Genomic DNA, 26,103 nt, shown 5'->3' with positions numbered 1-26,103 from the left:
TAGCCTAGTACAATGCTGACTAAATAAAGACAGAACTTAAAATAAGCTGACACTTTTTAACTTCTAAAGAAAGCTTGCAGCTAAACCCAAGAAGGAATACAATTTATCACGGGGGGGGGGGGGGGGGGGGGGGGGCCGCGGAACAAAATCCCCCAGCAGAAATCTTAGAGGGGCTAGGGGGGGATGGGGGGCAAGGGCAGGGGAACAGGCAGCCAAAAGGGGGAAGCAGACGGGCAACTGAGAGCAGCCCCCACACAGGCGAGAGGAGCAGGCCGTGCCATTCTTCTTTGTAATGTTCTCCTTCCACCCATTCGGGGTCTAGTCAGCCTTCAGGGCCTAGCTAAAGTCCTGTCTCCTCCAGAATCCCTGAGCTCTGTCTCCTCAGAATTCCTGCTGCGTGAAGGCGTCTCCAACTCCACACATCAGACTCATCTCAAATCCTACGCTCTTCTAGACTTCTTTGGTGTGGTCGAGGATACCACCATCCTTCCAGACAAGTGGGGCTCCCAACTCCAGTTCTCCCCGGACTCCTCACGCCACAAGTCTGGTCTGTTCTCCACAACATCCTCACATCAGTTCCCTTCTCTCCATGGACAGGCAGGTCCCTTCCCGCCTCTCACCTATACGGAGCAGTGGTCTCCTGATTGGGATCAGTGCCTCAGGTTTCCCGATACAACCCATCCTCCCCACAGCTGCCAAAGTGATTTTTCTAAAGTACAGGCCAACTAACCATGTCACTTCCATCATACTCAGTGAGTGGTCAGTCTGCAATGGATCCTATTGCCCTAAGGATCAAACAGCAATTCCTGTGTTAGGCATTTTTAAATCTTACAATCTGGCCTCAACCAACCTATCCAGCCTCACTATACACTACTCTGTCCTCTGCACTTTGTAACTCAACCAACCTGGACTTCTCTTTGTTCATCATCATCATCATCTTCTCTCTCTCTCTCTCCCTCCTGCTATCCTTTCTTTTTCTCTCCTCCGTCTCTCTTCTCTCTCTCTCTCACACACACACACACACACACATACACATTTTCTCTCCCTCTCTCTCCTTCCTTTCTCCTCTCTCTCCCTCCCTCTCTCTCTTCTCTCCCTCCTCTCCTCCCCCTCACACAGACACACACACAGACACACACACACACACACACACACACACACACACACACACTCTTGATGCTCCATCTCCCGTCTTTGCCCTGGCTATTCCCTGGGCCTGGGATGCATACCTTCTTCATCTCAGATTTAAATTCCCTGGTTTCCTTCAAGGCCCAGTGCAAGCATCACCTCCTCTGTGAAGCTTTTACTCACCTCCCCAGGTACTCATTCCCTCTCCCCTAAATGTCACTGTATTGTATATCCTTAGGAGAGTACATGGGGTCTGCCCCCAGAGAATACAAACTCCTTAACAGCAGGGACTGTTTGCCTTTCTGTCTTCGAATCAACAGCACCTTGCATGGTGCCTGGCATATAGTAGGTGCTTAATAAATGCTTACTGATTAACTGCACTGCCACTCTGTACTAACCTTGTGGTTTATACTGTGTAAGTTGTCATATTATGATATCCTGCCTTCTGTTTTTAACACAATGGCTTCCGCTGGGGTTTAAGATACAGCCCAAGGCATCCGAAATCAGAATCATGTAATGACCAATCTCAGTTCCGGAAGTCTGATGGTGAAATTATTTTTCCCTTCCTCAGATACAGAATGTCACAAAAGCCATCAGCTGAAGCAACAGTGATAACTGTTTTTACTCAACTGTTTTTCTTTATAGTGAGGGTGAGTTCCATGGCAGGGGTATAAAAATACCAAAAAGCATCAATAGAATATTTTTAAGATCCTGCTAGGAAGCAGGGAAGTTCTTATCTTGGGATTCCCAGCTTCCTTCAAGGCTTAATCCATCACCACCCCCCACTTGCTGGTACTCTCTTCCTCTTGCTTATTGGCTTATCTGTGTATATGCTGTGTACTCCCTGGCATACCGTAAAGTCCTGGTGAGCAGGGACTGGGTTTTTGGAGATGTCTTTGCCTCCAAAGTGCTTGGAATATTGTAAGTGCTGAATGAATGTTTGTTCATTTGACTAGAACTGGGGTGGGGAATCTGTAGCCTCGAAGCCACAGGTGGTCATGGGGTCATAGGCCAGTTTCTTGGAGCTCCCCCGGCCTCAATTTCCCCGACTATAAAATGGGGGTAATAATACTGGCCCTAACCTACCAACTTCACATGACTGCCATGAGAAAATCATTAACTGAATGAACTATCATTTCTCCTAACTAGCATTTGAACCCAGGTCTCTGACTTCAAACTGAGTGGTGGGTTTTTGGTCACACCAAGGCTGAACCTAGAGCAGGGCAGAGGCCTCTTTCCCCATTCTTATCTAAAAGGAAACATTCCTTCCAGACATAGGGAGCCAGAGGAAGGGAATAGGAAGGGGGCAGAGAAGGGCTGTTAAAGTGATAAAGACCATTGGGGCCAGGGTGGAAAGATGAGGAAAGATGTTAAATCTGTTCAGCTCAGCTCAGAGGCTAAGTGGAGATATGAGTCCAGTTCCCAACTATTTGAAAAGCAAAGATACCAAAAAAAGAGAAGAATGACTCAGCAGAGCCTGGGCAGCAGGGCGGGCCATGGTGCCTGGGAGATGGCCTTGTTGGCTCTCCATCCAGCCTGCACTGGGAGACCAGGGATGGAGGAGCTGAGAGAGACCTCCAGCCTGGCCTCAGTGGGGTATCGACAGACTGAGGGGTAATGCAGGACTCGAGAGACCCCCACTGAAGTCTGGCTCCACACAGAGGGGCTGTGTGACCTCAGGTAAGTCATGGAACCTCTGTGGATCTATAAAATGATGGAGTGGAACGAAATGTTCCCTTCCAGCTCTGACCTTCCATGGTTTGCGGACCAAAAGAAGGAGAACAGGTACTATCACTCCCTAGGTGGAGCTGAAAGGAATCCCGGTGAACACTGGTTCCAGTGGTTCTCCAAAGGTGTGCCACCCGCATTGAATCCCAATTAAAATGCATCTCAAATAAATGTGTTGAGAATTGCAGGATTCTCATTGAATATGCATGTAACAGTTTCCTGATTCTCCTGGGCACATACTAATTCCTGACAGCAAAGAATATACTGTGCCTTAAACAACAAAAAGTTTGAGAACTACTGATCCAGTCCTATACCCTAACTGTACTGGAGGCTCACAGAGGGAAAGTGATTTCCCCAGTCACACAACCTAGAGAGGGAAAGTGATTTGTCCAGAGTCACACAGCCCAGAGAGGAAAAGTGATTTCTCCAGTCACACAGCCCAAAGAGGGAAAGTGATTTCTCCAGTCACACAGCCCAGAGAGGGAAAGTGAATTATCCAGAGTCACACAGCCCAGCTGGACCTTGATTCAGGTCCTCTGACTCCAAGTTCTTTCCACTGCATCACCTGTTTCATGACTTCCTGAACCCAGAATTGAATTCAATTTAATTCCACAAATATCTATAAAGCACCTACCGTGTGTAAGGCACTATGGTAGTCCCTTTGTGAAGAAACAAAGAGAAGATGCAAAGATAAAGAGCATACAGTCCCTGCCTTAAAGAAGTTACCTTCTCCCGGGAGGATCCATCTTTTATACAGAGAAATAAACAGAAAGTTAACTTGAGGAGGGAGAGAGAGCCCTAAAGGAAGGGGAAATCAGGAAAGGCTTCATAGAGGAGAGGAAGTTCTAAGCCTTGAAGCAAACTAAGGATCCTAAGAGACAGAGATGACAAGGGAGTGCTTCCCTGGCACAGGGACCTCTTCTGCAAAGCAGGGAGGGGGGGGAGATTCATCCAGCATTGAGAACATCCAGTTCAAGAAAATGTGGCCCCAGGGGCAGCTAGGTGGTGCAGTAGATAGAGCACTGGCCCTGGAGTCAGCAGGACCTGAGTTCAAATCTGGACTCAGACACATAACACTTACTAGCTGTGTGACCCTGGGCAAGTCACTTAAACCCATTGCCTAGCAAAAAAAAAGAAAGAAAGAAAGAAAATGTGGCCCCAGCGCAGAATGCAAGGCAGGGAATAATAACCAGAAAGGCGTCTGGAAGGGAAGGTGGGAGCCTGCTGCTGGAGGTACAGCTGGCACGTAGATAGCATTTTACCATTTACTCACATTATCTCTTTAGAATTTCACAATCTTCCTATGAGCTAGAGCATGCAGATTTTATTATGCCCATTTCACAGGTGGGGAAATTGAGGCCTGGGAGGGAAAGTGCCTTGTCCAAAGTTACACAGCTAGTAAGTAGGAAAGGCTGGACTGGAACCCGGGTCTCCTGAGTTCCACGGAGCTTCCTCCCAGCACCTCTATCCCCGACTACCCTGACCCTTCCATCCCACTCTAAATTGGAACAGAGCAGGGGGGAGGGAGCGGATGGGTAAGGGACCAGAGGCTGCAACAGCAAGAGCTGTAGGGAACCCCGAGGAGCTTTCTGGGGAGAGGTGGGAGGGCATCCAACTGATTCTTGCCCCCTGCTTGCTAGGGCAGGGGAGTTGACAAGAGGAAGACGCAGTGGCTTCCTCTCCCCTCTGTTCCCTTGCCGCCACCACCCCCATTTCTGTCCCAGAGCTGCAGCCAGGGCTAGATGCCAGGCTTTGCCTCCACTTGTCCGTGAACCTCGCTGGCAGGCATGGCCGCCTTCCCAAGTGTCAAGGCAGATGAGGTACTGCCCCCTGAGGTTGGCCCCGGCCCTGGCCCCATTGGCAGGCTCCCTTCTGCTGCTAGCACCATGGCTGGCCAACTCCACCATTGAGAGAGTCTAAGAAGGGTGGGGTGGGGATCCTGGGCAGCACCCCCCTCCTGGAAGGAGGGACATCCTCTTCTCACCCAGGGGATGCTCTTGGCTGGATCTGATGAGTTTGTCCCAAATTTCCCAGCTGCGTGCAGCTGGGAGAAGGCCCAAACCTTAGGCCATTCTCAAGCCACACCCTAGGGCAGCCTCCCTCCCCCTCCAAGACCCTTAGGGAGGAAGAGATTAGGGGAGCTCTGTCCTCCAGCTGGGTAACAGCTGGAGAGGTCAGGTCTCAGCAGACCTAGTGGTGCTGATAACAGTAAGGACAAAAACCCCATATGTGGCAAAGAGCATGGCGGCTGTAATCCCAGCTCTGATGCTGATTAGCTGACTGGCTATGGACAAACACCTTGAATTCTCTGAACTTCTAACAGGGTCACCATGAGGAAAGGGCGTGTGAGCCTGGGAATACTTGGCCCAACCACACACGGCCCTTTAGTTCTCAAATCCCCCATTTTTCTCATATGATTCTCATAATAGCATTTGGAGGAAGATTGCAGCTAGGTGGCTCAGTGGATAGAGCACCAGGACTGGAGTAAGGAGGACCTGAGTTCAAATCCAGCCTCAGACGCTCACTAGCTTAACCTTTTTTGCCTCAGTTTCCTTATCTGTAAAATGAGCTGGAGAAGGAAACGGCAAACCACTCCAGGATCCCTGCCAAGAAAACCCCAAATGGGGTCATGAAGTGTTGGACATGACTGAAATGATTGAACAGCAACAATTTGTAACTATTAGTATCCCTGTGTTACAGCTGGGGAAACCGAGGCTCAGAGGATTCAGTGGACTTAGAACCATAGCCTGTACGCTGCAGCCATATTGACCGCTTCACTGTTACTCACACACAATCCTCCCATCTCCCACCTCTAAGACTTTGCCCTGGTTATTTGCCTAGAATGCTCTCTGGCCTCACCTCCAGGTCTTGACTCACTTCAGGCCTCAGCAGGGGCCACCTTCAGCAGGGGCCTTTCCTGGTCTTCCCTCTCCTCAGTATATTTCTATACATGTCCACATCCTCTTTCTCATTAGAATGTAAACATTTACCAGGAGGGCAAGGATTTAGACTCATTACTAAACCCAGTGCCTGGAACACAGCAGGCACTTAATAAATGCTCTCAAACTGATTAACTCCTACAATGCCAGAACTGGAAGGGACCTCAGAAATCTTTAGGTCCAACCTCCTCATTCTAGGAAATCGAGGCCCAAATTCAATCCAGCTAAGATGGGACTCTAATCTAGCTCTCCTGCCCTAAATCTGTGTCCCTTCCCCTACACCAAAGATGCAAGCACTCAGTCTGAACCAGATTCAAATACAATTGGGAAATATTTCATGAAGCAAATAAAAAGAACAACAGAACAAAGGTAATAGTAATCTGGTTTTCTAAGTCACTCTGCTGCAGTAGGGATCTGTATGGATACCTGCCCCTCCCCCCATTTGATTTAGACATCTCTGAACTGCACCAATATTACCTGATGTGACCCAGCTGGCTGGCCTAGAAATTCAGGCTGAGAAAGAGAGTAAGAGGAGATAAGGGGGCAGCACAGGTTCTGAGGTCGCCTGGCCCGTCCAGACATCAATAGGGTCTAGAGGCTTTGGTTCTCATTTCAGTTTTGCTATGTGACTCAAAGCACAGCATCCCTTCTCTGGGCCTCAGTTTCCCCACCATTAAAATGAGGGAGTTAGGATCTCTATGGGGACCCCCAACTCTAAATTCTATGACACTATAAGCCTATGACCTCTAAGGACCATCAAATCTCCAGATCTTAGGATTCTATCAAGTCCCCTGGGAGGGCGGAAAAGGGACAAGAAAGGGAAGGGAATATGCACTTACATAGCACCTACTATGTGCCAGACACTGTGCTAAGTGCTTTACAAATATTATCTCACTGGACAACCCTATGAGGTAGGGCAACTACTGTCTCCATTTTACAGTTGAGGAAACTGAGACAATCAAAGGTGACATAATTCTCAATCCTTTACTATACTATAAACCTATGACCCTTAAGGTCCTGTCTATCTCCAAATAAGCTATTTGGAGCTTAAATAAGTTTAAATGAACTTCTTATTCTATAAATTCCCCTGGGAGGGGAAGTCTCTTTCTACTTTTTGCCATGCCCAGACGACACTAGCCACTTTTCTCCACCTATCTGGCCTCCCTGGGAACCAAAAGCTAATAACATCACTGTCTGAATGGTGTCTGAAATATGTCCCAGAAGCCCTGTCCTTGGAGCAGCACCTGCATTGTCCTTATTCCAAAGGAGGGGCCTTTGGGTGGGGGCTTCACCACCCCTGGCACTCCTATAAAAGAGAACCTTCATAAAATACTCAGAACCTCAGATCAGGGGATCATAGACAGAGAGTTAGAAGGGACCTTCAAGGCCAAAATGTAATCCAGGCCCGTCCCTTTTACAGAAGAGGAAACTGAGGCCCAGAGAGGGTTAAAGTGTACGGCCCTCGTTCACAAAAGTTAGTAAGGAGCAGAGCTGGGAGTCAGGATTCTAAGCCGGGTCCTTTGATTCTAAAGCCTGTACTCTCTGCAGATCCTCTATGTCTCCCCAAGAGCCCTCATCCCCTCCAACAAGATAACTTACAGGTAAAACATTCTGTAAATCTCAAAGCGCTACAGAAATGCTAGCTGTTAGCACTTCATGTGTTGTCTTCCACCCACTAGACTGCAAGCTCCCTGAGGACAGGACAGTTTTTCTTTTTCTTATTTGTGTTTAGCCCAGTGCCTGGAATACAGTAGGTGTTTAATAAGTGTTAACTGAATTGAAAAAGCTTTTATGATCATTTATGTCTGGTTTTAAAAGCATTTTCCTCCCACTGACCCTTTGTGGGTAGTGGTACAAGCAACATCCCTACTTTACAGATAGGAAAACTGAGGCTTCCAAAGGTCAAATGTAATTCCCCAAGTCTCAGTTAGTAAGTGGTTCCCCTTAGGACTTAATCCTCAATGTCCTAATAATAGTAATAACACCTAGCATTTATATAGCACTTTAAGGTTTGCAAAGCACTTGGCATATATTAACTCATTGGATCTTCACAACAACACTGGAAGATGCTATTATTGTCCCCATTTTACAGATAACTAAGACCCTGAGAGGTTAAGTGACTTGCCCAGGGTAACACAGCTGGTAAGTGTCAGAGGCTGATTTGAATTCAGGTCTTCTGACTTTAAGTCCATAGCTTTTCCCATAAACAGCTAGGTGACCCAGCTAATAATAGTGTTTGCTGGACTGGGAATCAGCAAGACCAAAATTAAAAAAAATAACTCAGATACCTGGCAGAGACTTAGCCTCTCCTGGTCTCAGTTTCTTCATCTGTAAAATGAGGATAATAGCAGCACCTACCTCCCAGGGTTGTCATGAGAATCAAATCAGATTATAGATGGATAATGCTATATAAATGCTATTATTGTTATTATTATTGGGTCACATTAGACCACAAGCCTCTTCTTGATTCTCAGGCCTGTGACAGTGTCCATCATAAACAAGGACCCTTCTGAGACTCCCCACATGAGCACATTGACCCCTGGCAAACCAGGATCAACTATTAGATGCCTCCCTTCTAGGAGACTGTGGACCAAAGCAGCAACAGGCACCGTTGGGACATATGAGCACCCCGCACCCTCTTACCAACTTTGTAATTCATACCAATACAAATAAATGCAAAAACTATTGAGTGTAATACTACAAATATCGCAATTAATACAAAAAGTAACTGAAATGGATCCAGTTGAGTGGGAGGGGGTAATTAATTACTTTAGTGGCCTAACAGAGGTTATTAACAATGGCTACCTAAGTTCACTTGTTTCATCATTGGATATGAAGAGCTACACATGCTACATTTTTGTCCAATTTTGTTGCCATGGGACAAAGCCCCAGCCATCCCACCTTAGTTAAGGATGTGACCCTGCTTGCCTTGGAATAAGAGGCCCAGGAGAAACGAGAGACAGGATACTGGTGCCCTTACGGTGACCTCACTGGGTTTCCTCTGACCTCACAAAGAGCTGAAAGTGTCCTATTCTCACAGAACGAGGGAGCAGGGAGGGGGTCTTAGGGCACACATCATCAAAGTTGGTAGGGATCTTTGAACGTAAAATGTCAGAGCTAGAAGGGTCTTTAAATCAGACAACGTTAGGATTGGAAGAAGATTTGGAGTAAAAGTGGCAGCTCATGGGGTCCATAACACTTCCAAGTGGCCCAAACCAAGTAAAAATGTAAGTGGGAAACGTTTAACAAAATAAAAATACGAGAGAACACGGATAATGTCATCTGTGGCTTTCTAAGTCAGCACTGCCTTAGAACACAGAATGGGAGAACTGAAAGGTGCCTTAGAATTTACAACACCCAATATCAGAGCTGGGTCCCCTCTCGACCTTAGACATCGAATGTCTATGAAACCACCTTGTCTCACCCTCTAGTTTGATGGAGGAGACAAAACTGAGGCCCAGAGTCAGAGAGTGACTAGAGAGAGGTGACGTGGTGAATGAGAAAAAGGGGCAGAATGGAGACCAGAACCCAGGGCCCCAATCTCCTAGCCAAGGGCTCTTTCCCCCACATCCCACTGTCTCTAGCCCACAGGCAGCCACTATGCTCGGTTAGGAGGCTTCTGAAGAGGCTCCCCAATGGACGGCCAGGAGCGGGAGAACAGGAGTGAGGTGCTGGGGGCTGGGGGACTTGAAAGGCCCGGCATGCTCGGAGCTGAAAGAATCTCCTTGTTCCAGCTGTTTTTATGCATCCCGCCCCCAGCAGCCCATGGGCCACTCCCCGCTCCCCGCTCAACACGGCTATTGACAGGGGTTGAGCCGGCAGCTCTGATCCCAGCCCTGTGAGTTCCACACATATTTCTGGGTTTCTGTCAGCTCCACTCTGGCCCCAGAAGATCCCAGCTCCAAGATGGGTGCCCTGTGGGGGGGTGGGAGTGGGGGACAAGGGCGAGAAGAGATGGCGTCAGGGCCAAAGGGCCAGAGGCCTGTGGCTCGCCGGCCTGCTGCCCACCACATTCCTGGGATGGCCCCTCAGCAAATGGCTTTGACCCCTTCCCACCCACTACGGCCCTCCAACTCAGCCCATTCTCCCCCATGGCCCTACTCCCAAGGGCTCCAAGAGAGGGAAAGGAGGAAGAGGTTAGGGATGGCCCTGAGCTCTACCCTAAGAAACAAGGAAGAGCAGGCAAAAGATACCAGCTACATCTGGGTTCAGGAGAGCTGAGCATCAGTCTCCGCTTTAATGCTTAACCAAGTGTGATCTGGGCCAAGGAAATTCATTTCTCTGAAACTCAGTTTGCACGAACTTGCACTACCTCCCTCTTGAGGGTGGGGGGGGTTGGGAGGAATACCCTTTGTCAACTTTAAAGGGCCCTCGAAATAGTAGTTATTATTTGACTCCCTGCCCAGCAGTTTTCACAGCTTAGAGCTGGGCTGGGAAGAGAGAATCCTGGCTCTAGAAATTCCTTCCATTCTCCCAGTGTTTTGTTTATTTCAACCTGAAATCCAAGTGACCGGAGGATCCAGAAACCACATTCAGACCCCATGACTCTGAGACAATTAAAGGCCCTAGCTCAAAAACTTTCTAAGGGGCAGCTAGGTGGCACATTAGATAGAGCACCAGCCCTGGAGTCAAGAAGATCCAAGTTCAAATCCAACCTCAGATACTTACTAGTTGTGTGACCCTAGGCAAGTCACTTAACCCAGACTGCTTCCAAAAAACCCAAAACAAACAAACAAAAAATAACAACAAACCTTCTGGGACTCCCTACCATTCCTAGAATAAAAATATAAACAGTACAGAAACAAAGGCCCCACCCAACATGGCTCCTACCTTCCTCCCTAGTCTTATGTCACCACTCTTCTTTCACATAGTCTTGCTCCAAACAAACTAGACTACTGACCGTTCTTCAACATCATCCTGACTTCTACCATCTCCGAGCATTTGCACAGGCTGAGCTGCCCCCTCTCCCAATACCCAACACACTTCCCTCTTCACTTGATGTCCTCTTTCACTCTGTTTAGGCTCTGGGGCATCTCTTCAGTGAAGCCTTCCCTGATTTCCTCAGCTGAAAGAGTTCTCTCTCTCCTTCCTCATTTTCTTAGCAAACATTGGCCCTCCCCATCATGCTCTCTTTTGCATCATCGCTTTCTGTGGATGTGTCCTACCTTGCATCATGCTGTGTGAGTAGGGGCAATTTTTCACCTTTGTAGACTCAGGACCAAATGGGGAACCTTGTGCATATTTTAAAAAAAAAAAAGAGGCATCAATGAAACATTGAAAAATATACACAGAAGAAGGAAAAACCAAGTTCAGAAAGGGACATAGACAAACAGGGCAGTGTTGAATCTACTGTGTTAAATTTAATATATGCTAAGAAAAAAAAAACCACCCCAAGCTGGACACATAGCAGAGATTCATGGTGTCAAATCCAATCTCCCCTTTCTGTTCTTTATAGAAATAAATGTTCATATCTGTTAATATCAAGTCTACAATAAGAAAAAAGGAAATACAGAAAAAAGAAATATTGAATAGAAATGAAATGTTGGGAGGACGTGTGAAACGATGGGAAGGTTATCCTTTCGAAGGACTAAGGAAGTCATGGGTTGCTTTGGTCCTCTGCCAGTTGAGCCTCAATTTCCTCATCTGTGAAATAGGCCTCAGTGCTAGAGATAAGTAAAGGCATTGCTATTAGACAACTCCTTTTCAACTCAACGGAACCAATATTAAGTAAGCGCCTACTATGTCCAAGACAGAACTTATAACCTTTCCCTCTAAACCCTTCTCTTCTTTCTAACCACAATACTCCTGGTCCCCTAAGTCTACAACCTCCACTCTTCCAAAAGCGGCCAATTTGACCTTCCCAGATTTCTAGGTTATGTCCCCTTCTCTCCACTCACAAGGCCATCGCCCAAAGTTTAGGCCCTTGTCACTGCAATCAAATCCATCTTCTACTTGGCTGCCCAAAAGATACGCCCAAAGTGCAGACCTGACCATGTCACTCCCCTGTTCAGAGATGTCCCACTGCCTTTAAGATAAAATTGCAAACTCTCCTGTTTGTCTTTGAAAGCCCTTCCCAGTCTGGGTCCAGACTACCTTTCCATGTTACTCTCCTTCAGGCATTCCACATTCTGGTCAAACAGGTCTAGCTGCTATATATCCCATATGTGACGTTATTTCCTGCCAATGTGTCTTTGCATAGGCTGTGCCCCGTGCCTGGAATGCCCTCTCTCCCTTCTCACCTTTGCCTCAGATTCCCCAGTTCCCTTCAAAGCTCAGTTCAAGTGCTAATTCCTATAGGAGGCCTTTTGCCCCCCAGAAAGATCTTTGCATTTACTTGTCTCACCACTCTTCCTTTACATAGTCTTGTTCCAAACAAACTGGACTACTGACCATTCCTCAACATCATCCTGACTTCTACCACCTCTGAGCATTTGCACAGGCTGAGCTGACCCAGCTTATGTGTTCATGTAATTTCTCCCAGGTAGAAGATAAGCTCCGTAAGGACAGGAATTTGTTTCATTTTTGTTCCATTCTCTGTTCTCTTACTATGAAACCAACAGAGGCCAGTTCCCTGCCTTAGTACCCAGAATACTACACTGGGCAACATTCAAAAGGAAGAGGAAAAATATGGCAGCTCTGTTCAGAGAAGTCAGCACTGGAAGAAATGGGCTTTTTTTTTTAGATATGAGTTGGACCAGATGGTCTGCCTGGCTCATAGTTGGTGCTTAATAAATATTTACTGATTGAATGAATGAGCAAATGAATGAATGAATGTCATGGAGTTGGAATCTTAGACATCTCCATTGGCGCCTCCTGACACCTCTCTCCACACCAATCCCCATCTCACTGAACTCCTTCCATCAGTCTCCAGGAACAGCCCCAACACCTGGGTTTGAAAGAGATCCTTCAGAAGGTACAGTCTAATGGACCTAGGAGCCTTTTCCTGATCTCACCTCCTGTCACCCCACTGATGGGGGCTCACCATCAACCCAAGCAACCAAGAACAGTGGAAACATCACTGATCTGGAACTCAGGAGACTCACTACTATTCCATCTAGCTGTGTTACCTTAGATAAGTCACTTCAACCTTCATTTCCTCTTCTATAAACTGAGGGGCTTGGACTGAGATGATCTCTAAAATCAGAGGATTTAGAGCTAGGTAGGATCTTGGAAGACAGAGGGTCAGAGCTGGGAGGAAGCCAGAAAAGGGACACTGTGTAGCACAGTGGAAAGAACACTGGCTCTGAAGTCAGACAACCTGGGTTCAAACCCTACCTCAGGCATTTATTAAGGTTACGTGACTAAGTTACTTGAACTCTCTGGGCCTCAGTTTCCTCATCTGTAAAATGAATAGTGGGTGGAGGTGTGTGGCCTCAATGACCTCTAAGGTCCCTTCGAGCTCTGATCCAGTTTCAAATCCAGCCTCTGATGGTTACTCTAGGCACGACCTGGGGCAACTCAACCTCTCTGCCTCAGTTTGGGGGGTTGGACTTAAGGATCTCCAACCCTAAATCCACGTTCCTATAACCACCTAGGCTAAGCCATTCATTTTCCAGATGAAGATACTCCCTCATATTGGTAACCTTCCCCAAATCACCCCCAGCACCTGGAAAGGCTAGAATGAAAAGGCAGCAGTGTGACTCCCAACTCAGGGTGCTCTTCCCCTGGCCCCACACACTGCCCCTTTCCAGCTTCCCAATACTGAGCCCAGCCTCTTTGTCCCTTCTTCTAAACCTCCTCCTCCCCCTCAGGGGCCGTCCTAGCACAGGGAGCTCAGATCTCAACTTGCCCAGGCACAGTCAGAGAACAAGCCCGGACCACAGGCGAGCAGGGGGCAGGCAGCTCCCCTTATATATACAGCCAGCCCTCGCCCAGGGGAGCCGGCCACCAGAGACAGGAGGGAGGAGGGTCCTGTCTCTGCCTGCTGGAAAGTCAGGGGTTCTCTGGCTCCTTCCAGCTTCCTTCTGTTCTACCCAAGTAGCATCTAAGGGACCCAGGGCTCTGGGGCTGAAAAATAAGGAAGCATCACCATCAGCCAATGCTTCTATACTCCTTCCCAGCTTACCCAACCCCCTTCTTCTAATACCCCCGAGAGGGAGATAGCATAAGGAGGACTAAGGGCCCTGGAGAAAGAGCTCCAGACTGGAGACAACTAGGCTGGATTCCCCTGGTGTCCTCTGTGAAATGGGGCTGAGCGGAAGGGTGGTATAGTGCATAGAGCTAGCCTCATTGCCAGAAAGACCTGGGCTTAACTCCTGCCTTTGACACATACTGCCTAGGTGACCCAGGCCAAGTCACTGAACCTCTAAGGGCTCTGGGCAACTCTATAAGGCCATGACCTGCATTGGTAGACAGAGTTTCTTCATCTGGGAATTCTCTGAATCAATAGAATCATAGATCTGGGCCCCATACCCAACCCTAAAATGGGAATAATACTTCCATTACCTATAGGTTTGTGAAAGAATCATAGGAGCCTGGATCTAAAATCTAAAGCTCCTCAGAGACCATATAGTCCAACCCCCTCATTTTACAGAGGAGGAAACTCAGGCCCAAAGAGTTTAAGTGACTTGATCACATAACTTTAATAAATGCCTGAGGTAGGGTTCAAACCCAGGTCCTTTGACTGTAGAGACAATGCTCTTTCAACTCCATCATGCTGCCTCTCTATTCACTTTGTAAATCTGCAAGTGCTATGCTCTGCTCCATTTTACAGAGGAGAAAATTGAGGCCCAAGAGGGTGACTTGTTCAAGAGAGTTAATATTTAAAAATGGAGCTGAGATCCAGTTCTCCTGATTCCTGGTCCTATTCTTTTACTAAGAAACCAATAAAATCCATTTCACTGCTCTAGTACCCAGAAAATACACTGGGCCACGTCCAAAAGGAAGAGAAACAATATGGTGGCTCCATTGGTTCAGAGGAGTCAGAGCTAGAAGGAATGGACTTCCCATTAAGGGCTGGCCACTGCAGTCCCTTCCAAAGCTCAAATTCTGGGATTCTATTAAATCCAATAACCTCATTCTACAAAGGAAGAAACCAAGGTTCATTATTCATCCAGAGGCACAGTTAGAACTCAATCCTGGACTTAACTCCAAACTCAGGGCTCCTCCCACCACACCAAGCTGCCTATTCTAGAAGTGGAAGATGGGAGCATTTAACAACTAACCATATCAGGGAGGGAAGAGGGAGGTCTGAGGCCCAACCTTTCCCAGCAGTCCAACCTACAAGGAGACAGAAGGCCCCAAAGCAGGAAGTGGGCTATCTCAGTCACTTCCCTCCTCATGTTTGGAAATGTTACAATCACGTCTCCTCACCCCCAATCTCCCCGTCAGGCTGGCCACAAGAAATGAAGGGTCAAGACCTAGCCCAGAAACTACAAGCTCAGGAAAGCTCCCCCTTTCCAGGAAGGAAAGCCCAGTGAGTCACACAGAACTTTGAGGACCTCACTCCTATTCTGCCACCTCCAAGAAGCCCACCGGGATCTCTCTCCCTACTCTCAACTCCCATAACACCTCTGTCTTAGCCACTCTTACTGATCACGGCCTTCTGGCCTCAACCAAACGTGCTCAGCAGCCCTTTCACAAATGTTCACTGAGCAAATCTGTTCTGTTTCTGATGCTGGGGCCTGGCCTACGGTGGGCATTCAATAACTTTGCCGAACTGAGCTGAATCCCGGGGCTGCAGAAGAACCATTCAAATCATTTCTCTGAACACTAAAGCTCGCCCTAAGTGCAAGACTCAGTGGCCAGTGATGAGTTCACAATGATAAAGTGACAAAGGGGAGGGGGAGGAAGGAGTAAGGACCAGAGCAAGGGAGAAGATACAGGCACAGAATGAGAACCACAGAACACTTTAAGATTACAGAGCCCTTATCTCATTCTGGGCTCATATAATAATCCTGTGAGGTAGGCGGTGCAAGCAACATTATATCCACTTTACAGAGGTGGACACTGAGGCTCAGAAAGGCAAAATCATTTTTTCCCCCAGCCATGACATTTGTGATCTTAGGAAAAATTCTTCCTCCTTAATGGGTTTCATTTTCCCATTGGTCAAATAAAGGGGTTGACCTTTTTTATGACCTTTCAGTCATAAACCCTATGACACTGGAAATGCCAGAGTCAGGACTCACACTCAGGTGTTCAGACTGCAAAACCAATGAACTCCTCCTAAGTACCTGGTCCCCAGAGAGGAAGGGTCCAAGGCTGAGAACCAACTCCCCTCCTCCACTCTGGAAAACTCCACAGGCCTCTCAGGAACAGAGGCTGCCATGGGAAGGAGCCCACCCACTCCCTTTTCCTTCCTGGGAGGAAATAAGACCCCAGTCCAGTTGGGGGGATGGTGGTAATAAAAAGCCGTCGGAAGGAGTGGGGAGGATATGACTGGAGCAGAAAGGATGTGGCCCAAAGGCTCCAGGTGGGATGTGAGTCTGGCTGAAAGCTGGGAGAAACATTTGGGGATCATTTAATCCAACCTGCTCATTTTAGAGTGGAGGAATGTGAGGCTCTGCAAAGGGGTGGGAACTGTCCGAGGTCACCGAGATCATAAGTGACCCAGCCGTGATTTCATCAAGGTCCTCCTCTGGTGCCAAATCTGGGGGGCCTTCCGCTAAACCACCCATTCCTGCCTGGAGTCCCCATTGGGACATACACACACACACTCCAGATATAACTACACAATTTGGGCTTATGTTCCTCAACAAACTGAAGGCTTATGAACAGAGAAAGGGAGGGAGAGAGAGCGAAAGAAACTCAGTAGACTTAGTCCAGGCTAGAGAGATTTCAGAGGCTTAGGAAATTTAGGACTTCCAGCTAGAGGAAGAACCTGATTTATCATAGAACAGAGGATGTTGAAGCTGGGAAAGCCCTTAGAACAGAGTGGCAGAGGAGAAGGTAACTTTTGAACACAGGACTTTAAAGGTGGGAGGGACCTTAGACTATACAATGTCAAAGCTGGAAGGGACTTAGGACCATAGGTCTCAAGCCGGAAAGGACTTCAGAAGCCATGAAGTCCAAACACCCCATGTTACAGATGAGGAAACTGAGGTTCAGCGATTTGACCAAGGAATAAGAAGCAAAAATTATTGGGACTCAAACCCCGGCTCTCTGACTCAAAAATCTAATTTTTTTTGAGTAAATTTATTGATCTTTTGTTTTTCTATCACTTTCATTTCTAAACATTTCACTCTTCCCTACCCCCACCCCTCATCTAGTTATTTTTAAACACTCTAATAAGGTGCTGGACACGAGCCAGAAGGGCTAAGTGTGGGTGTGTTGGGGAAGAGGGTGTCCACAGGGCGTGGAAGGCACAGGGGTTTTAGGGAGCAGGCCAAAGAAACAATTTCCTCAATAAAATAGTGATTCCCATATCAATGGTGGAGGCTGGATCTCTGGAGAAGGCAGGCTAAGCATTTTTACATGCCCATTTTACAGTCTTGGAGAAGCAACGTGACTCATTCAACTAGTAAGAGTAGGTCTGGTTCAAACCAAGCTCTCTGGCCTGGAGGGGAGCGGGGCTCTGCAGCCTCGGGAGCCAGCCTGGGGGGAGGGGGAAAACGGCCAATCTAGTGAGCTCTAGCAGGATAAAGGGTCTGCTGGGGGAAGGGGGTAGTTACAGAGTGACTAAGGCCCAGTCGAGGTGAGACTAGCTATGGTAGGAGGGGATGAAGTCATTGGGAGATAGAGTCAGTCACTAGGTAAACATTTGCTGGGTTAGAAAAATCTCGCTTCTGGCCAGGGGAGCTCCAGAGCTGGATGAGGCAGCATGAAGGCGGGATGCATGGCTCACTGTAACAGGCCTGGCACATCTCCCCAGATTCCGCCCACCCAACCTCGGGCCACCAACTCCCTGCCCACTGACCCCGCCCCAGCCTCCCCTCTTCCCCTGGAGTTCTTTCCAATTCTCTAGGCCTCTCACCACCAACTACTTTCCAGGCTTTGGGATTAGAGACACTCCCTTCTATTTTCCTATGAATGGGACCACTGGCTCCTGTGTCGAGGGAATCTGCAGCTAGAGTTAGGGCTCAGGAACTGGGGAATCTGCCTCCCTCCTCCCAGCTTTCAGCAGCTTCTCCGGGCAATGCCCTGGCAGAGGAGGAAGAATTTAAGAGTCTAGGTCTATTAAAAGCAGCAGATTTGCAGTCAAAGGGTCTGCGCTCAAAGCCTAATTGTGCCACTTACTATCTGTGTGACCTTGGACAAATTATTCCCTCAATCTAGGTAAGCCTCAGTTTCCTCATCTGTAAAATGAAAGAGGTTCTACTAGATGGATCTCTAAGGTTCCTTTAGCTTTAAATCCTATGATCTTCCATCAAGGTCCTGTAATGGACCCAGACTACAGGCCCTTCTAGAACTAAGCACTTGGTTAAGAGAGACTGTAACTAAAAAATCTATCCATTGAGGCAGGGGCCAATCTGGTAAGGAGCCTTTCCATATACACTCAGCTAGACTGGTCCTCCGATGACAGCTACACTCACAGTCTGCTGCTGGACCCATAGCCTTTCCAGGATCATCAACCCTGGTAGAACTTGTGCTCCCTTTGACCTTCTAGAACCTTCTAAAACCCAGGTTCACCTCCTCACTGGGTTGAGGAATAAGTTTTAAAGGAGTTGGTCCTATGGGAGGGGTTTGGGGAAGAACCCTCTTCTAGTCCAGAGGTGTCAAAATGAGAACATTAAAGTGGAACTGGGAAATGTTTAACAAAATAAATAAAATGACTGCACATCACAGATAAAGTTAAATTGCAGTTTTTCTAAGTCAATCTGCAGCCTGCAGGGATCCCTTTCTATTGGAATTTGATCCCACTGCTCTGGGACCACCCCATCTTTTTATTCATTTTTCGGAGGTGGATCCTAAGGCCTAGAGAGCTAAAGTGACTTTAGGGCCTCCTCCTCCAAATCCAGTACAATTAGTATCACCAAGATAAGCACAAGGCTGCCTGGTGTAATGATTAGAGCCAAGAAGATGGATTGCCTCCCACCTCAGATACCAGCTGTGTGAACCTGGGCAAGCCACATCTTGGTTTTCTCATCTGTAAAATGAGGGAGGATGGGCTTAGAAAGCATCTAAGTTACCTTCCAGCACTAAAGCTATAATCTTATGAATGCTCAGACGATCTACCTTAAAGGAATGTTTTCAGGAAATTACCTAGGCAACGTCCAAGCAGGACACAAACATCTGTTATAGTTATCCGGTTATCTGCCGAGATTTCAGGAGACTTTTTTTTTTTCCTATCTCTTTCAAGTCCCATGACAGTGATTTCCTTCTCTGACTTTAACCTTTCTGGGTCTAAAATGAGAGGTTGAGGCAATTTGGTGGCTAAGGTTGGTTTCAAGTGTAACTACTTGGGATCAGTCCCCGAGTGAATGATCTTGCACAGGGTTAGTTAGTTTCTTGTTCTGAGGTATAAGGTCCTTAAGGGCATGGTCAGATTGGATGAGTCAAATATATACTTATTAATGGAGAAGCAGCTGTTCTCTGGGGCCCTTCACAGCAGGGTGCCTGACTAGGGCCCTCCCTAGGGCTGAGGCTCACAGCGGGCAGCAGCCAGGAATGGAAGAGCTTGCTGTGGGCAAGTCCCCACCCCACACCCTGTCCCAGGCCTCTATTTTCCTCTTTTTAACAGAGGCATCATAGAATGTAAAGGGACCAAAGGGATCTAATCCAACATCCTTTAGCGTATACCACTGAGGATAGGGCCGAAAAACCAAGGTCTAGTCTGTCTTCTTCCCAAATAGCCTTAAGGCCTCCCACAGACCTCATCCCCCCAAAAAGAATTCCTAGGGTCATCCCGGCCCAGTCTACTGAGCAAAAGAAGCTAGGAGGATATGGATCCCTAGTCACTTTCCCAATACCTTGGAGATCAATGAGTAAACTGAGGCAAAGAGAGGTGAAGTGACCGGCCCAGAGGAAGGGATCATCTCTGCTTGCCCCCCCCATAGACCCCCCCACCTGTCTATTTTCTCCATTGGAGGCAAATGCTTAGCCCCTCCACGTCATCCACTAGTACCCAGAGAGGGTCCGGCCTCCCACCCGAGACGCTGGCCCCACCCACTCTCCCCACCAGAGGCGACGACCCCGCCCACTCTCTCCACGCGCGGGGCCTGACCCCGCCCATTTCTCTCTCGATTCTCTCCCCTCTCCACTCCCCTGAGGCCGGCCCCGTGCGTGGCATGGGCAGGTCACCTAGGGGTAGTCAGATTCCTAGTGTCTCCTGGGCGGCATGGACTGGGGCTTGGGCCTCTCATTCCCGGGCCTGAACAGCTCCCCTGGACAGCCGTTCCCCTCTAGTAACTAGCCTCCTGGGGGGGGGTGCACTGTCCTAGGAGCCCCCTCCTTGCCCTGTGCCCTGAAGGACCCCAGCAGTGGCACTGCTGGTCCCCAGCCCCCGGGGTTGATCGACCGAGAAGTCAACTTTTCTCTGGGCTCTCAAAGTTTCCCGAGTTCTTCGAAGACGCGGGCTCCGGCCTCTCCCTCCCTCCGCAGCCCCCGTGCCCTCTCCCCTACAGCCCAGTCTTCTGGTGGCCCAAGGAGTCCCGGGACATCGCGGGGCCCCCGAGGACATCTGCCCCGGGGGAGGGAGGCGTGTGGCAAAGGTGCCGAGGCAGGAGCGCGACCGACCGGCCGACCTGAGCCCCCAATCCCCCGTCCCCAGTCAGTCCCTCCCAGTTCCCGGGCAGCCCCAGCCCGCTGGCCGCGGAGCCAACTTGCCCTCCAGGCGCACAAAGTTTCCAAAGTTGCCGAAGAAGCAGAGGAGGGAAGGAGGAAGGAATGGAGGGTGGGGAAGGGACGGCAGAGGCAGAGGCAGACTCACGCTGAGAAGAGGACCCAGTAGCAGCAGCAGCAGCAGCGGCGGTAGCAGCCGCTCAGTCCGCACCGCCCGCGGCCCCATGTCTTTGGCCCGCTAGCCTAGGCTCGGCTGGGCTCGGGATCGGCGCGGCGCCCCGGCTCTCTGCCCCCCACTCCCAGCCCCCGCCTCCCACCGGCCGTAGCCCCGCCTCCGGCCCCGGCCCCGCCTCCGGCCCGGCCCAGGCGACTGGAGCTCGGGCAGCGCAGCCAACTTGGCCCTTTGTCTGGGCCCCCGATCCCCCCCTCCCGCCTACCCAGCGGGGCAGCGGCCCAGGGCCGGCTCCCCGCCAAACCCGGCCTGGAGTCCGGGATGGGACCAGGGGGCGGGGGCGCGGGGGCGCTGGGAGACCTTAAGGGGCCCGGGTGCATGGACGGAGCGAACTGTTGCAGGGAGGGACCTGAACCCGGGTCGACTCGCAAAAACCTGCCCGGAAGGAAAGGAGCAAAGGTGGGTCCAGGGAAAGGGTAAGCAAGCAGACTCAGCCCACAGCGAGGGCTAGAGGAAAGCGCGCCCGATTGGGTTCGACTGGACCATCCTCTGTTGTGTAACCTTGGACAAGTCACTTAACTTCCCGGGGCCTTAGTTCCCCCTCTGAAAAAGGAGGAGGTTGGACTTGAAATGCTTCAAGGTCCTGTCTCCCCATCCCACCGGCGAAAGTCCTTGCTGGACCCTTCAACAAGTCTGTACCTCGAATAGTAAGTTAGGGATAGGAATCAAGGCTCGTATGTACTTTGGTATTCCTACATTTTAACGTATCCACTCGAAAGAACTGTTAGGCTTTGGAGTCACAGGACCTGGATTCAGATCCTGCTTGTATAGCCCACTATCCGAACAACCTAAGTTCACTTGAACTCTTTATGCCTCCGTTTCCTCTTCTGTACAATGAAGGATTTAGAGCAGATTGAGGCCCTTTTCAGGTCTAAATCTATGATCCTATGAACTCATACTGACATGCAAAACTGTGTGAGGCAGAAGTTCCTATCTCTATCCTGGTGACCTCAGTGAGAGACAGAGGTCCTCAGCTCCCCTACCCATTCAAACAAATCATAGGTCTGTTGAATTCATCCTCAATCTTTAACGTTTAATGCAAATGTCACCTCCTCCAGGAAGCGCTCCCTGATCTCCCATCACTTCAACCTCTTCCTTCTCCATAAAATGAAATTGGACTAGGTGATCTCTAGGCCTATTGGTTCTAAATCTGTGATCCCAGACACACACAATCATGTAAATCACACACAGAGACAGAACACAATTGGTCCATAAATTCATGTGAATTGCCCAAGAATTTCTTGGGCGTATGAGTTCAAAGAGGCACAACCCTTCTTTCCAATTTCCATGCTGAAATTCCCTTTTCCGCCTGAAATTTTCCAGGGCTGCACCAGGCTCAGTGGCAGAAAGAAAACACTTTTTTGGGTGGGGGTTTGCTTTTTTTTTTTTTAAACTTTGAGAGAAACCTTTTGAGTAATGAAATGGTGGGGTGGAGGGAGAGAAAAATGAAGTTTTCCATTGTTTCAACAAAGAGTTGCTAGGTTTCCATAGACTCCAGGCTGGCTCTCTGGCCAGACTGGCGGGCAGGCAAAATGAATAGTGAACCAGAGGAAGTGCCCATCTGGGTGTGACATGGTCCAAGACATTCCAAGTCCAGGCTCTCAGCCTGTGTGTCCAGTGAGGTTCAGGACTGAGATGCCTTCTCTCCTATCTCCCAGCCTCCTGAAAAGGCCCAAATGAGACATTGTAATTACCAACTGCTTCCTTGATCCTCATTCTCAAAGTAGTAACCAATGCTCCACTCCCCACCTCCTCCAACCTCAAACTAAGATCCTCTGTGGACTTCAGAGGCAATCTAACTCACTTCCCATTTTACAGGTAAGAAAACTGAGTCCAATCAAAATTAAGTAACATACCCCAAATCATACAGGTAGTGAGAATTAAAGCAGAGATTGGAAGCTATGTCTTCTAACCCCCAAGTCAATGCTCCTTTTACTATTTACCATACTACCTCCTAGCCCTTGAGGGGGCATTCAGCTTCACAGTTGGCACCGAAGCTCCCACTGTAGCTTCCCAGGGGGCACTAAGAGACCAGACTCCATAGCATTTGAAAGGGTTCTCACCTCTCACCCCAGGGCCAGTAAGGACCCCCAGACACAGAGAGAAGGGACATTTAGGTCAGGGACTGGGGCAGGGGCAGGGAGAAAACTTGGGCATCTTAGTCCCACATAGGGAAGAATAATCTACTCCACTCTGAATGACAGTGCAGTAGACTAGTTTCTGCCCCCTCCCCTTAGCCAGCCCTCAGTTCTTATCGGTAACATTCCTGTGGCCCCCCAAGTCCCTCAAATGTTGGTATTTAAAAAGCATCATTTCAGTGGAGGCCTTGGCTGGATTCTGGGAATACACAGAGGAAGCTCCCGGATTCCTGCTCTAAGAGAGCTCCCAGGCAGATGGAGGAGACACAATTCCTGCCTTTTGGAGAACCTCCAATCTAAGGGAGAGGCAGGACCTTGCCATTTAGGAGCCTCCAGCCTGAGAAGGAAGATAACCCCTGCCCCACATCCAGTCTGGGAGTAACAGGTCTGCCCTTGCTTGGAGAGTCACCAGGCTGAGGGAAATGCCCCAGCCCCTGTCCTCAGGGAGACTGCAATCTGTGGACCGAGACTCAGAGCCTGCCCTCAGAAAATAGAGGCTAATAAATGTAGTGGGGGGAAGGAACCTGTGGAGGTATTCCAGTTCAATGCTCTCATTTTATAGTTGAGGAAACTAAAGTCCAACAGACAGAAAAAAAGACTTGGTTCTCCGTTGTGAGCCGGATATTCAGCCCCGGGTGCTAGGGAAGAGAGACAGATACAAGTAGACACAAGTTGATACAGATAACCCAAGTATCAGAAATACTGACCTAATGCTCTCTAGAGCTGTAGAGATAACAACCTCCTAGCTTCCTGGACCACTGGGAAAGAGGAAGAGGGGAAGAAGGGAGAAGAGAAAGAGGCTATCTGAGCAGGGCAGGAGGTAAAAGGAGACAAAAGGAGGCTGAAGGGGGCCTGGGAGGAAAGGGGAGCCAAGTCGTCCTTGCAGAGTTTTGGAGGCTTCCAGGAAGGACCTCCCCCAAATATCCCATACCCACCTCTTTCCAAACTGCCTAGAATTTTTCCATTAGCGATTTCTAACATGATACAATAGGAGTAGCTCTAAATCCAAGGACAGGATGCCTGGCTCTGCCACTAATTCTCCAAGCAATCTAGAGCAAAATAAATGTCTCTCACCATAAAATGTCAGTTTCCTCATCTATAAAATGGCCATCAAAATACATCACTACCTTCTTCAGGGTTGTTGAAAGGAGGATAACCTTAAAGGTCTATACAACTGTAAGCTATTATTGTTAGTAATAAATGGTTGTTGAATGAATTATTTATGAGTGAATCTACTGAGGAGCAATTATTAAGTACCAAGTATTATGTTAGAGATAGAAATGAGATAGTATCAGCCTTCAAGGAACTTATATGGTGCTTGTTCATTTGCTCAGGATTATCTAACTCTTTAATGACCCCATTTAAGATGTTCTTGGCAAAGAGATAGGAGTGGTTTACCATTTCCTTCTCCAGTTCATTTTACGGATGAGGAAACTGAGGTAAAAAAGGTTAAGTGACTTGCCCAGGGTCATACAGCTAGTAAGTGTCTGAGGCCACATTTGAACTCAGGTCTTCCTGACTCCAGGGCCAGCAATCTATCCACTGTGCCCCCTGGCTGCACAAGTGGTGGACAATACATTCACAGATAAGAAAATATAGAAGCTATACAGAATAAATACACAGTGATGGGGGGATTGAATAACTAGGGAAATCAGGAAGGGCTTCTTGGAGCAGTGGCCCCTGAGGTCAGTCTTGAAGGGAGCTAGGGCTTTGAAGAGGAAGAAATTAAAAAGGAGAGCTACCAGGATAGTTTTCCCTGTGTGTCTGAATGTATGTACATTTCCATCCTGTGTTTCTCTGGGAAAAGTCTTATGCATTGGGTTGTAGTCTTAGGCACACAGTACCACAAAGGACTGGGCAGCAAAGACTGGGTTCCTAGAGTGAATTTTCTGACAATACCTTTCAAGCCCTTCTCTACTCCCTTGGCTGTACCTTTGTAGGTGACAAAGTAAATAGAGTCCGAAAGACCTGAGTTCAGATTTAGCCTCAGACACTTACTAGATGTGTGACCCCGGGGCAAATCATTTGATGGCTGTGTGCCTCAGTATCCCTATCTGTAAAATGGGACTAATAATAGCACCTACCTCTCAGAGGTGTTGTGAGGATCAAATGAGGTAATATTTGTAAATGCTTTGCAAACTTTAAAAAGCACTATGTAAATGCTAGCTGTTATTTTTGTCATGGTCTTGGGATCCCAATGACAGGTTTTAGATATCCTCCCGTGGACATTGGCTAGATCAGACCTTATCTGTGCGGTCCCCAGACTCTCTCTTTCAACTGTCTAACCCTCCAACCTCCAGTAAAGATTTTAGTTCTTAATATACACAGATATAGATGATAATTTTGCTCAATAATTTTTCATTGTCTACATATATAGATTTTTTCTTCCTCATTGTCTACCTATACTCTTTCTTCCCTTCAGAGAGATTTCATTTTAGTGGTATGCCTGTTATTCAGAATTTTAAAATTAAAATTAAAAAAAAATTTATTCCTTGCTCTCCCAGTTTGCTTACAGTAGCAGTCTTTATATCTAAATCATGAACCCATTTTGACTTTATTTTGGTATAGGGTGTGAGATCTTGATCTGTGCCTAGTTTCTGCTGTACTTAAAAGTAAAAAACTTAAAAATTCATCATAAAATCATTTGTAACTTCCTAATAATTGAATTCAATGGCCTTCTTTTTGGTTTTCTTTTTTTTTCTTAATATAGTAGTTCCATGTCATTATTTTTTCAGCAAATGCTTAAATGTTTTCTTTCTTTTAAAGGATAGATGATATTGACTAAGCCCTAGAGCTAGGCTGGGGCCCATGGATGGTGTTGGACCTGAGGGGGTATGTGTGAGGAGAGCAGAGTTCCTGGGCAACAAAATGGGGGAAGGGAGATGGACAACAGGCTCCTGGCAGAATATTAAACCATGAGTTAGGAGACGTGGGCTCCAACCCTAACTAGCTGTATGACTTTGGATATATCGTTAAAATGAGAGGTGATGAGCCAGTTTCCACTAAAGGGCTGGAAGAATTGGTGTGAATTTTTTTAAGTGAATTGGCCCCATTGTTGTCAGCGAGTCCCAAAAGGGAAAAACAGAATTGGTGACTGAGTCAACATCCAAGATGCTGTGATTGACCTTGGATGTGGGGGAGCAAGTCTTTTGGAATGTCCCATTTCTCAAGCCTTGGAGTTCCCCTCATTGTTCAGTTGTTCCTGAGAAGTTCCTGCCGTGATGGGAGAGATGAGGCCCCGTGTCAGGCAGTACACCAAACATGGTTGTGGCAGCCAGAG

General features: G+C 48.2%; 1 protein-coding gene across 5 annotated transcripts in view; it reads right to left on the bottom strand.

Moving 5' to 3' along the window:
- HSPG2 (heparan sulfate proteoglycan 2) overlaps window positions 1–20,695 on the bottom strand; it is a 166,356-nt gene extending 145,661 nt beyond the window's left edge. For all 5 annotated transcript variants that reach the window (XM_027841414.1, XM_027841415.1, XM_027841416.1 and 2 more), the window contains exon 1: window positions 20,602–20,695. In XM_027841414.1, coding sequence (XP_027697215.1) covers window positions 20,602–20,679 — 78 coding nt within the window. In that variant the 5' untranslated portion in view covers window positions 20,680–20,695. The remainder of the gene's footprint in view (window positions 1–20,601) is intronic.
- Between the last annotated feature and the right edge of the window lie 5,408 nt (window positions 20,696–26,103).

This window comes from Vombatus ursinus, unplaced genomic scaffold (assembly GCF_900497805.2).
Source record: "Vombatus ursinus unplaced genomic scaffold, bare-nosed wombat genome assembly UNPS02014859.1, whole genome shotgun sequence".
NCBI classification, from domain to species: Eukaryota; Metazoa; Chordata; class Mammalia; order Diprotodontia; family Vombatidae; genus Vombatus; species Vombatus ursinus.
This window is presented reverse-complemented; position numbering and strand designations above follow the sequence as displayed.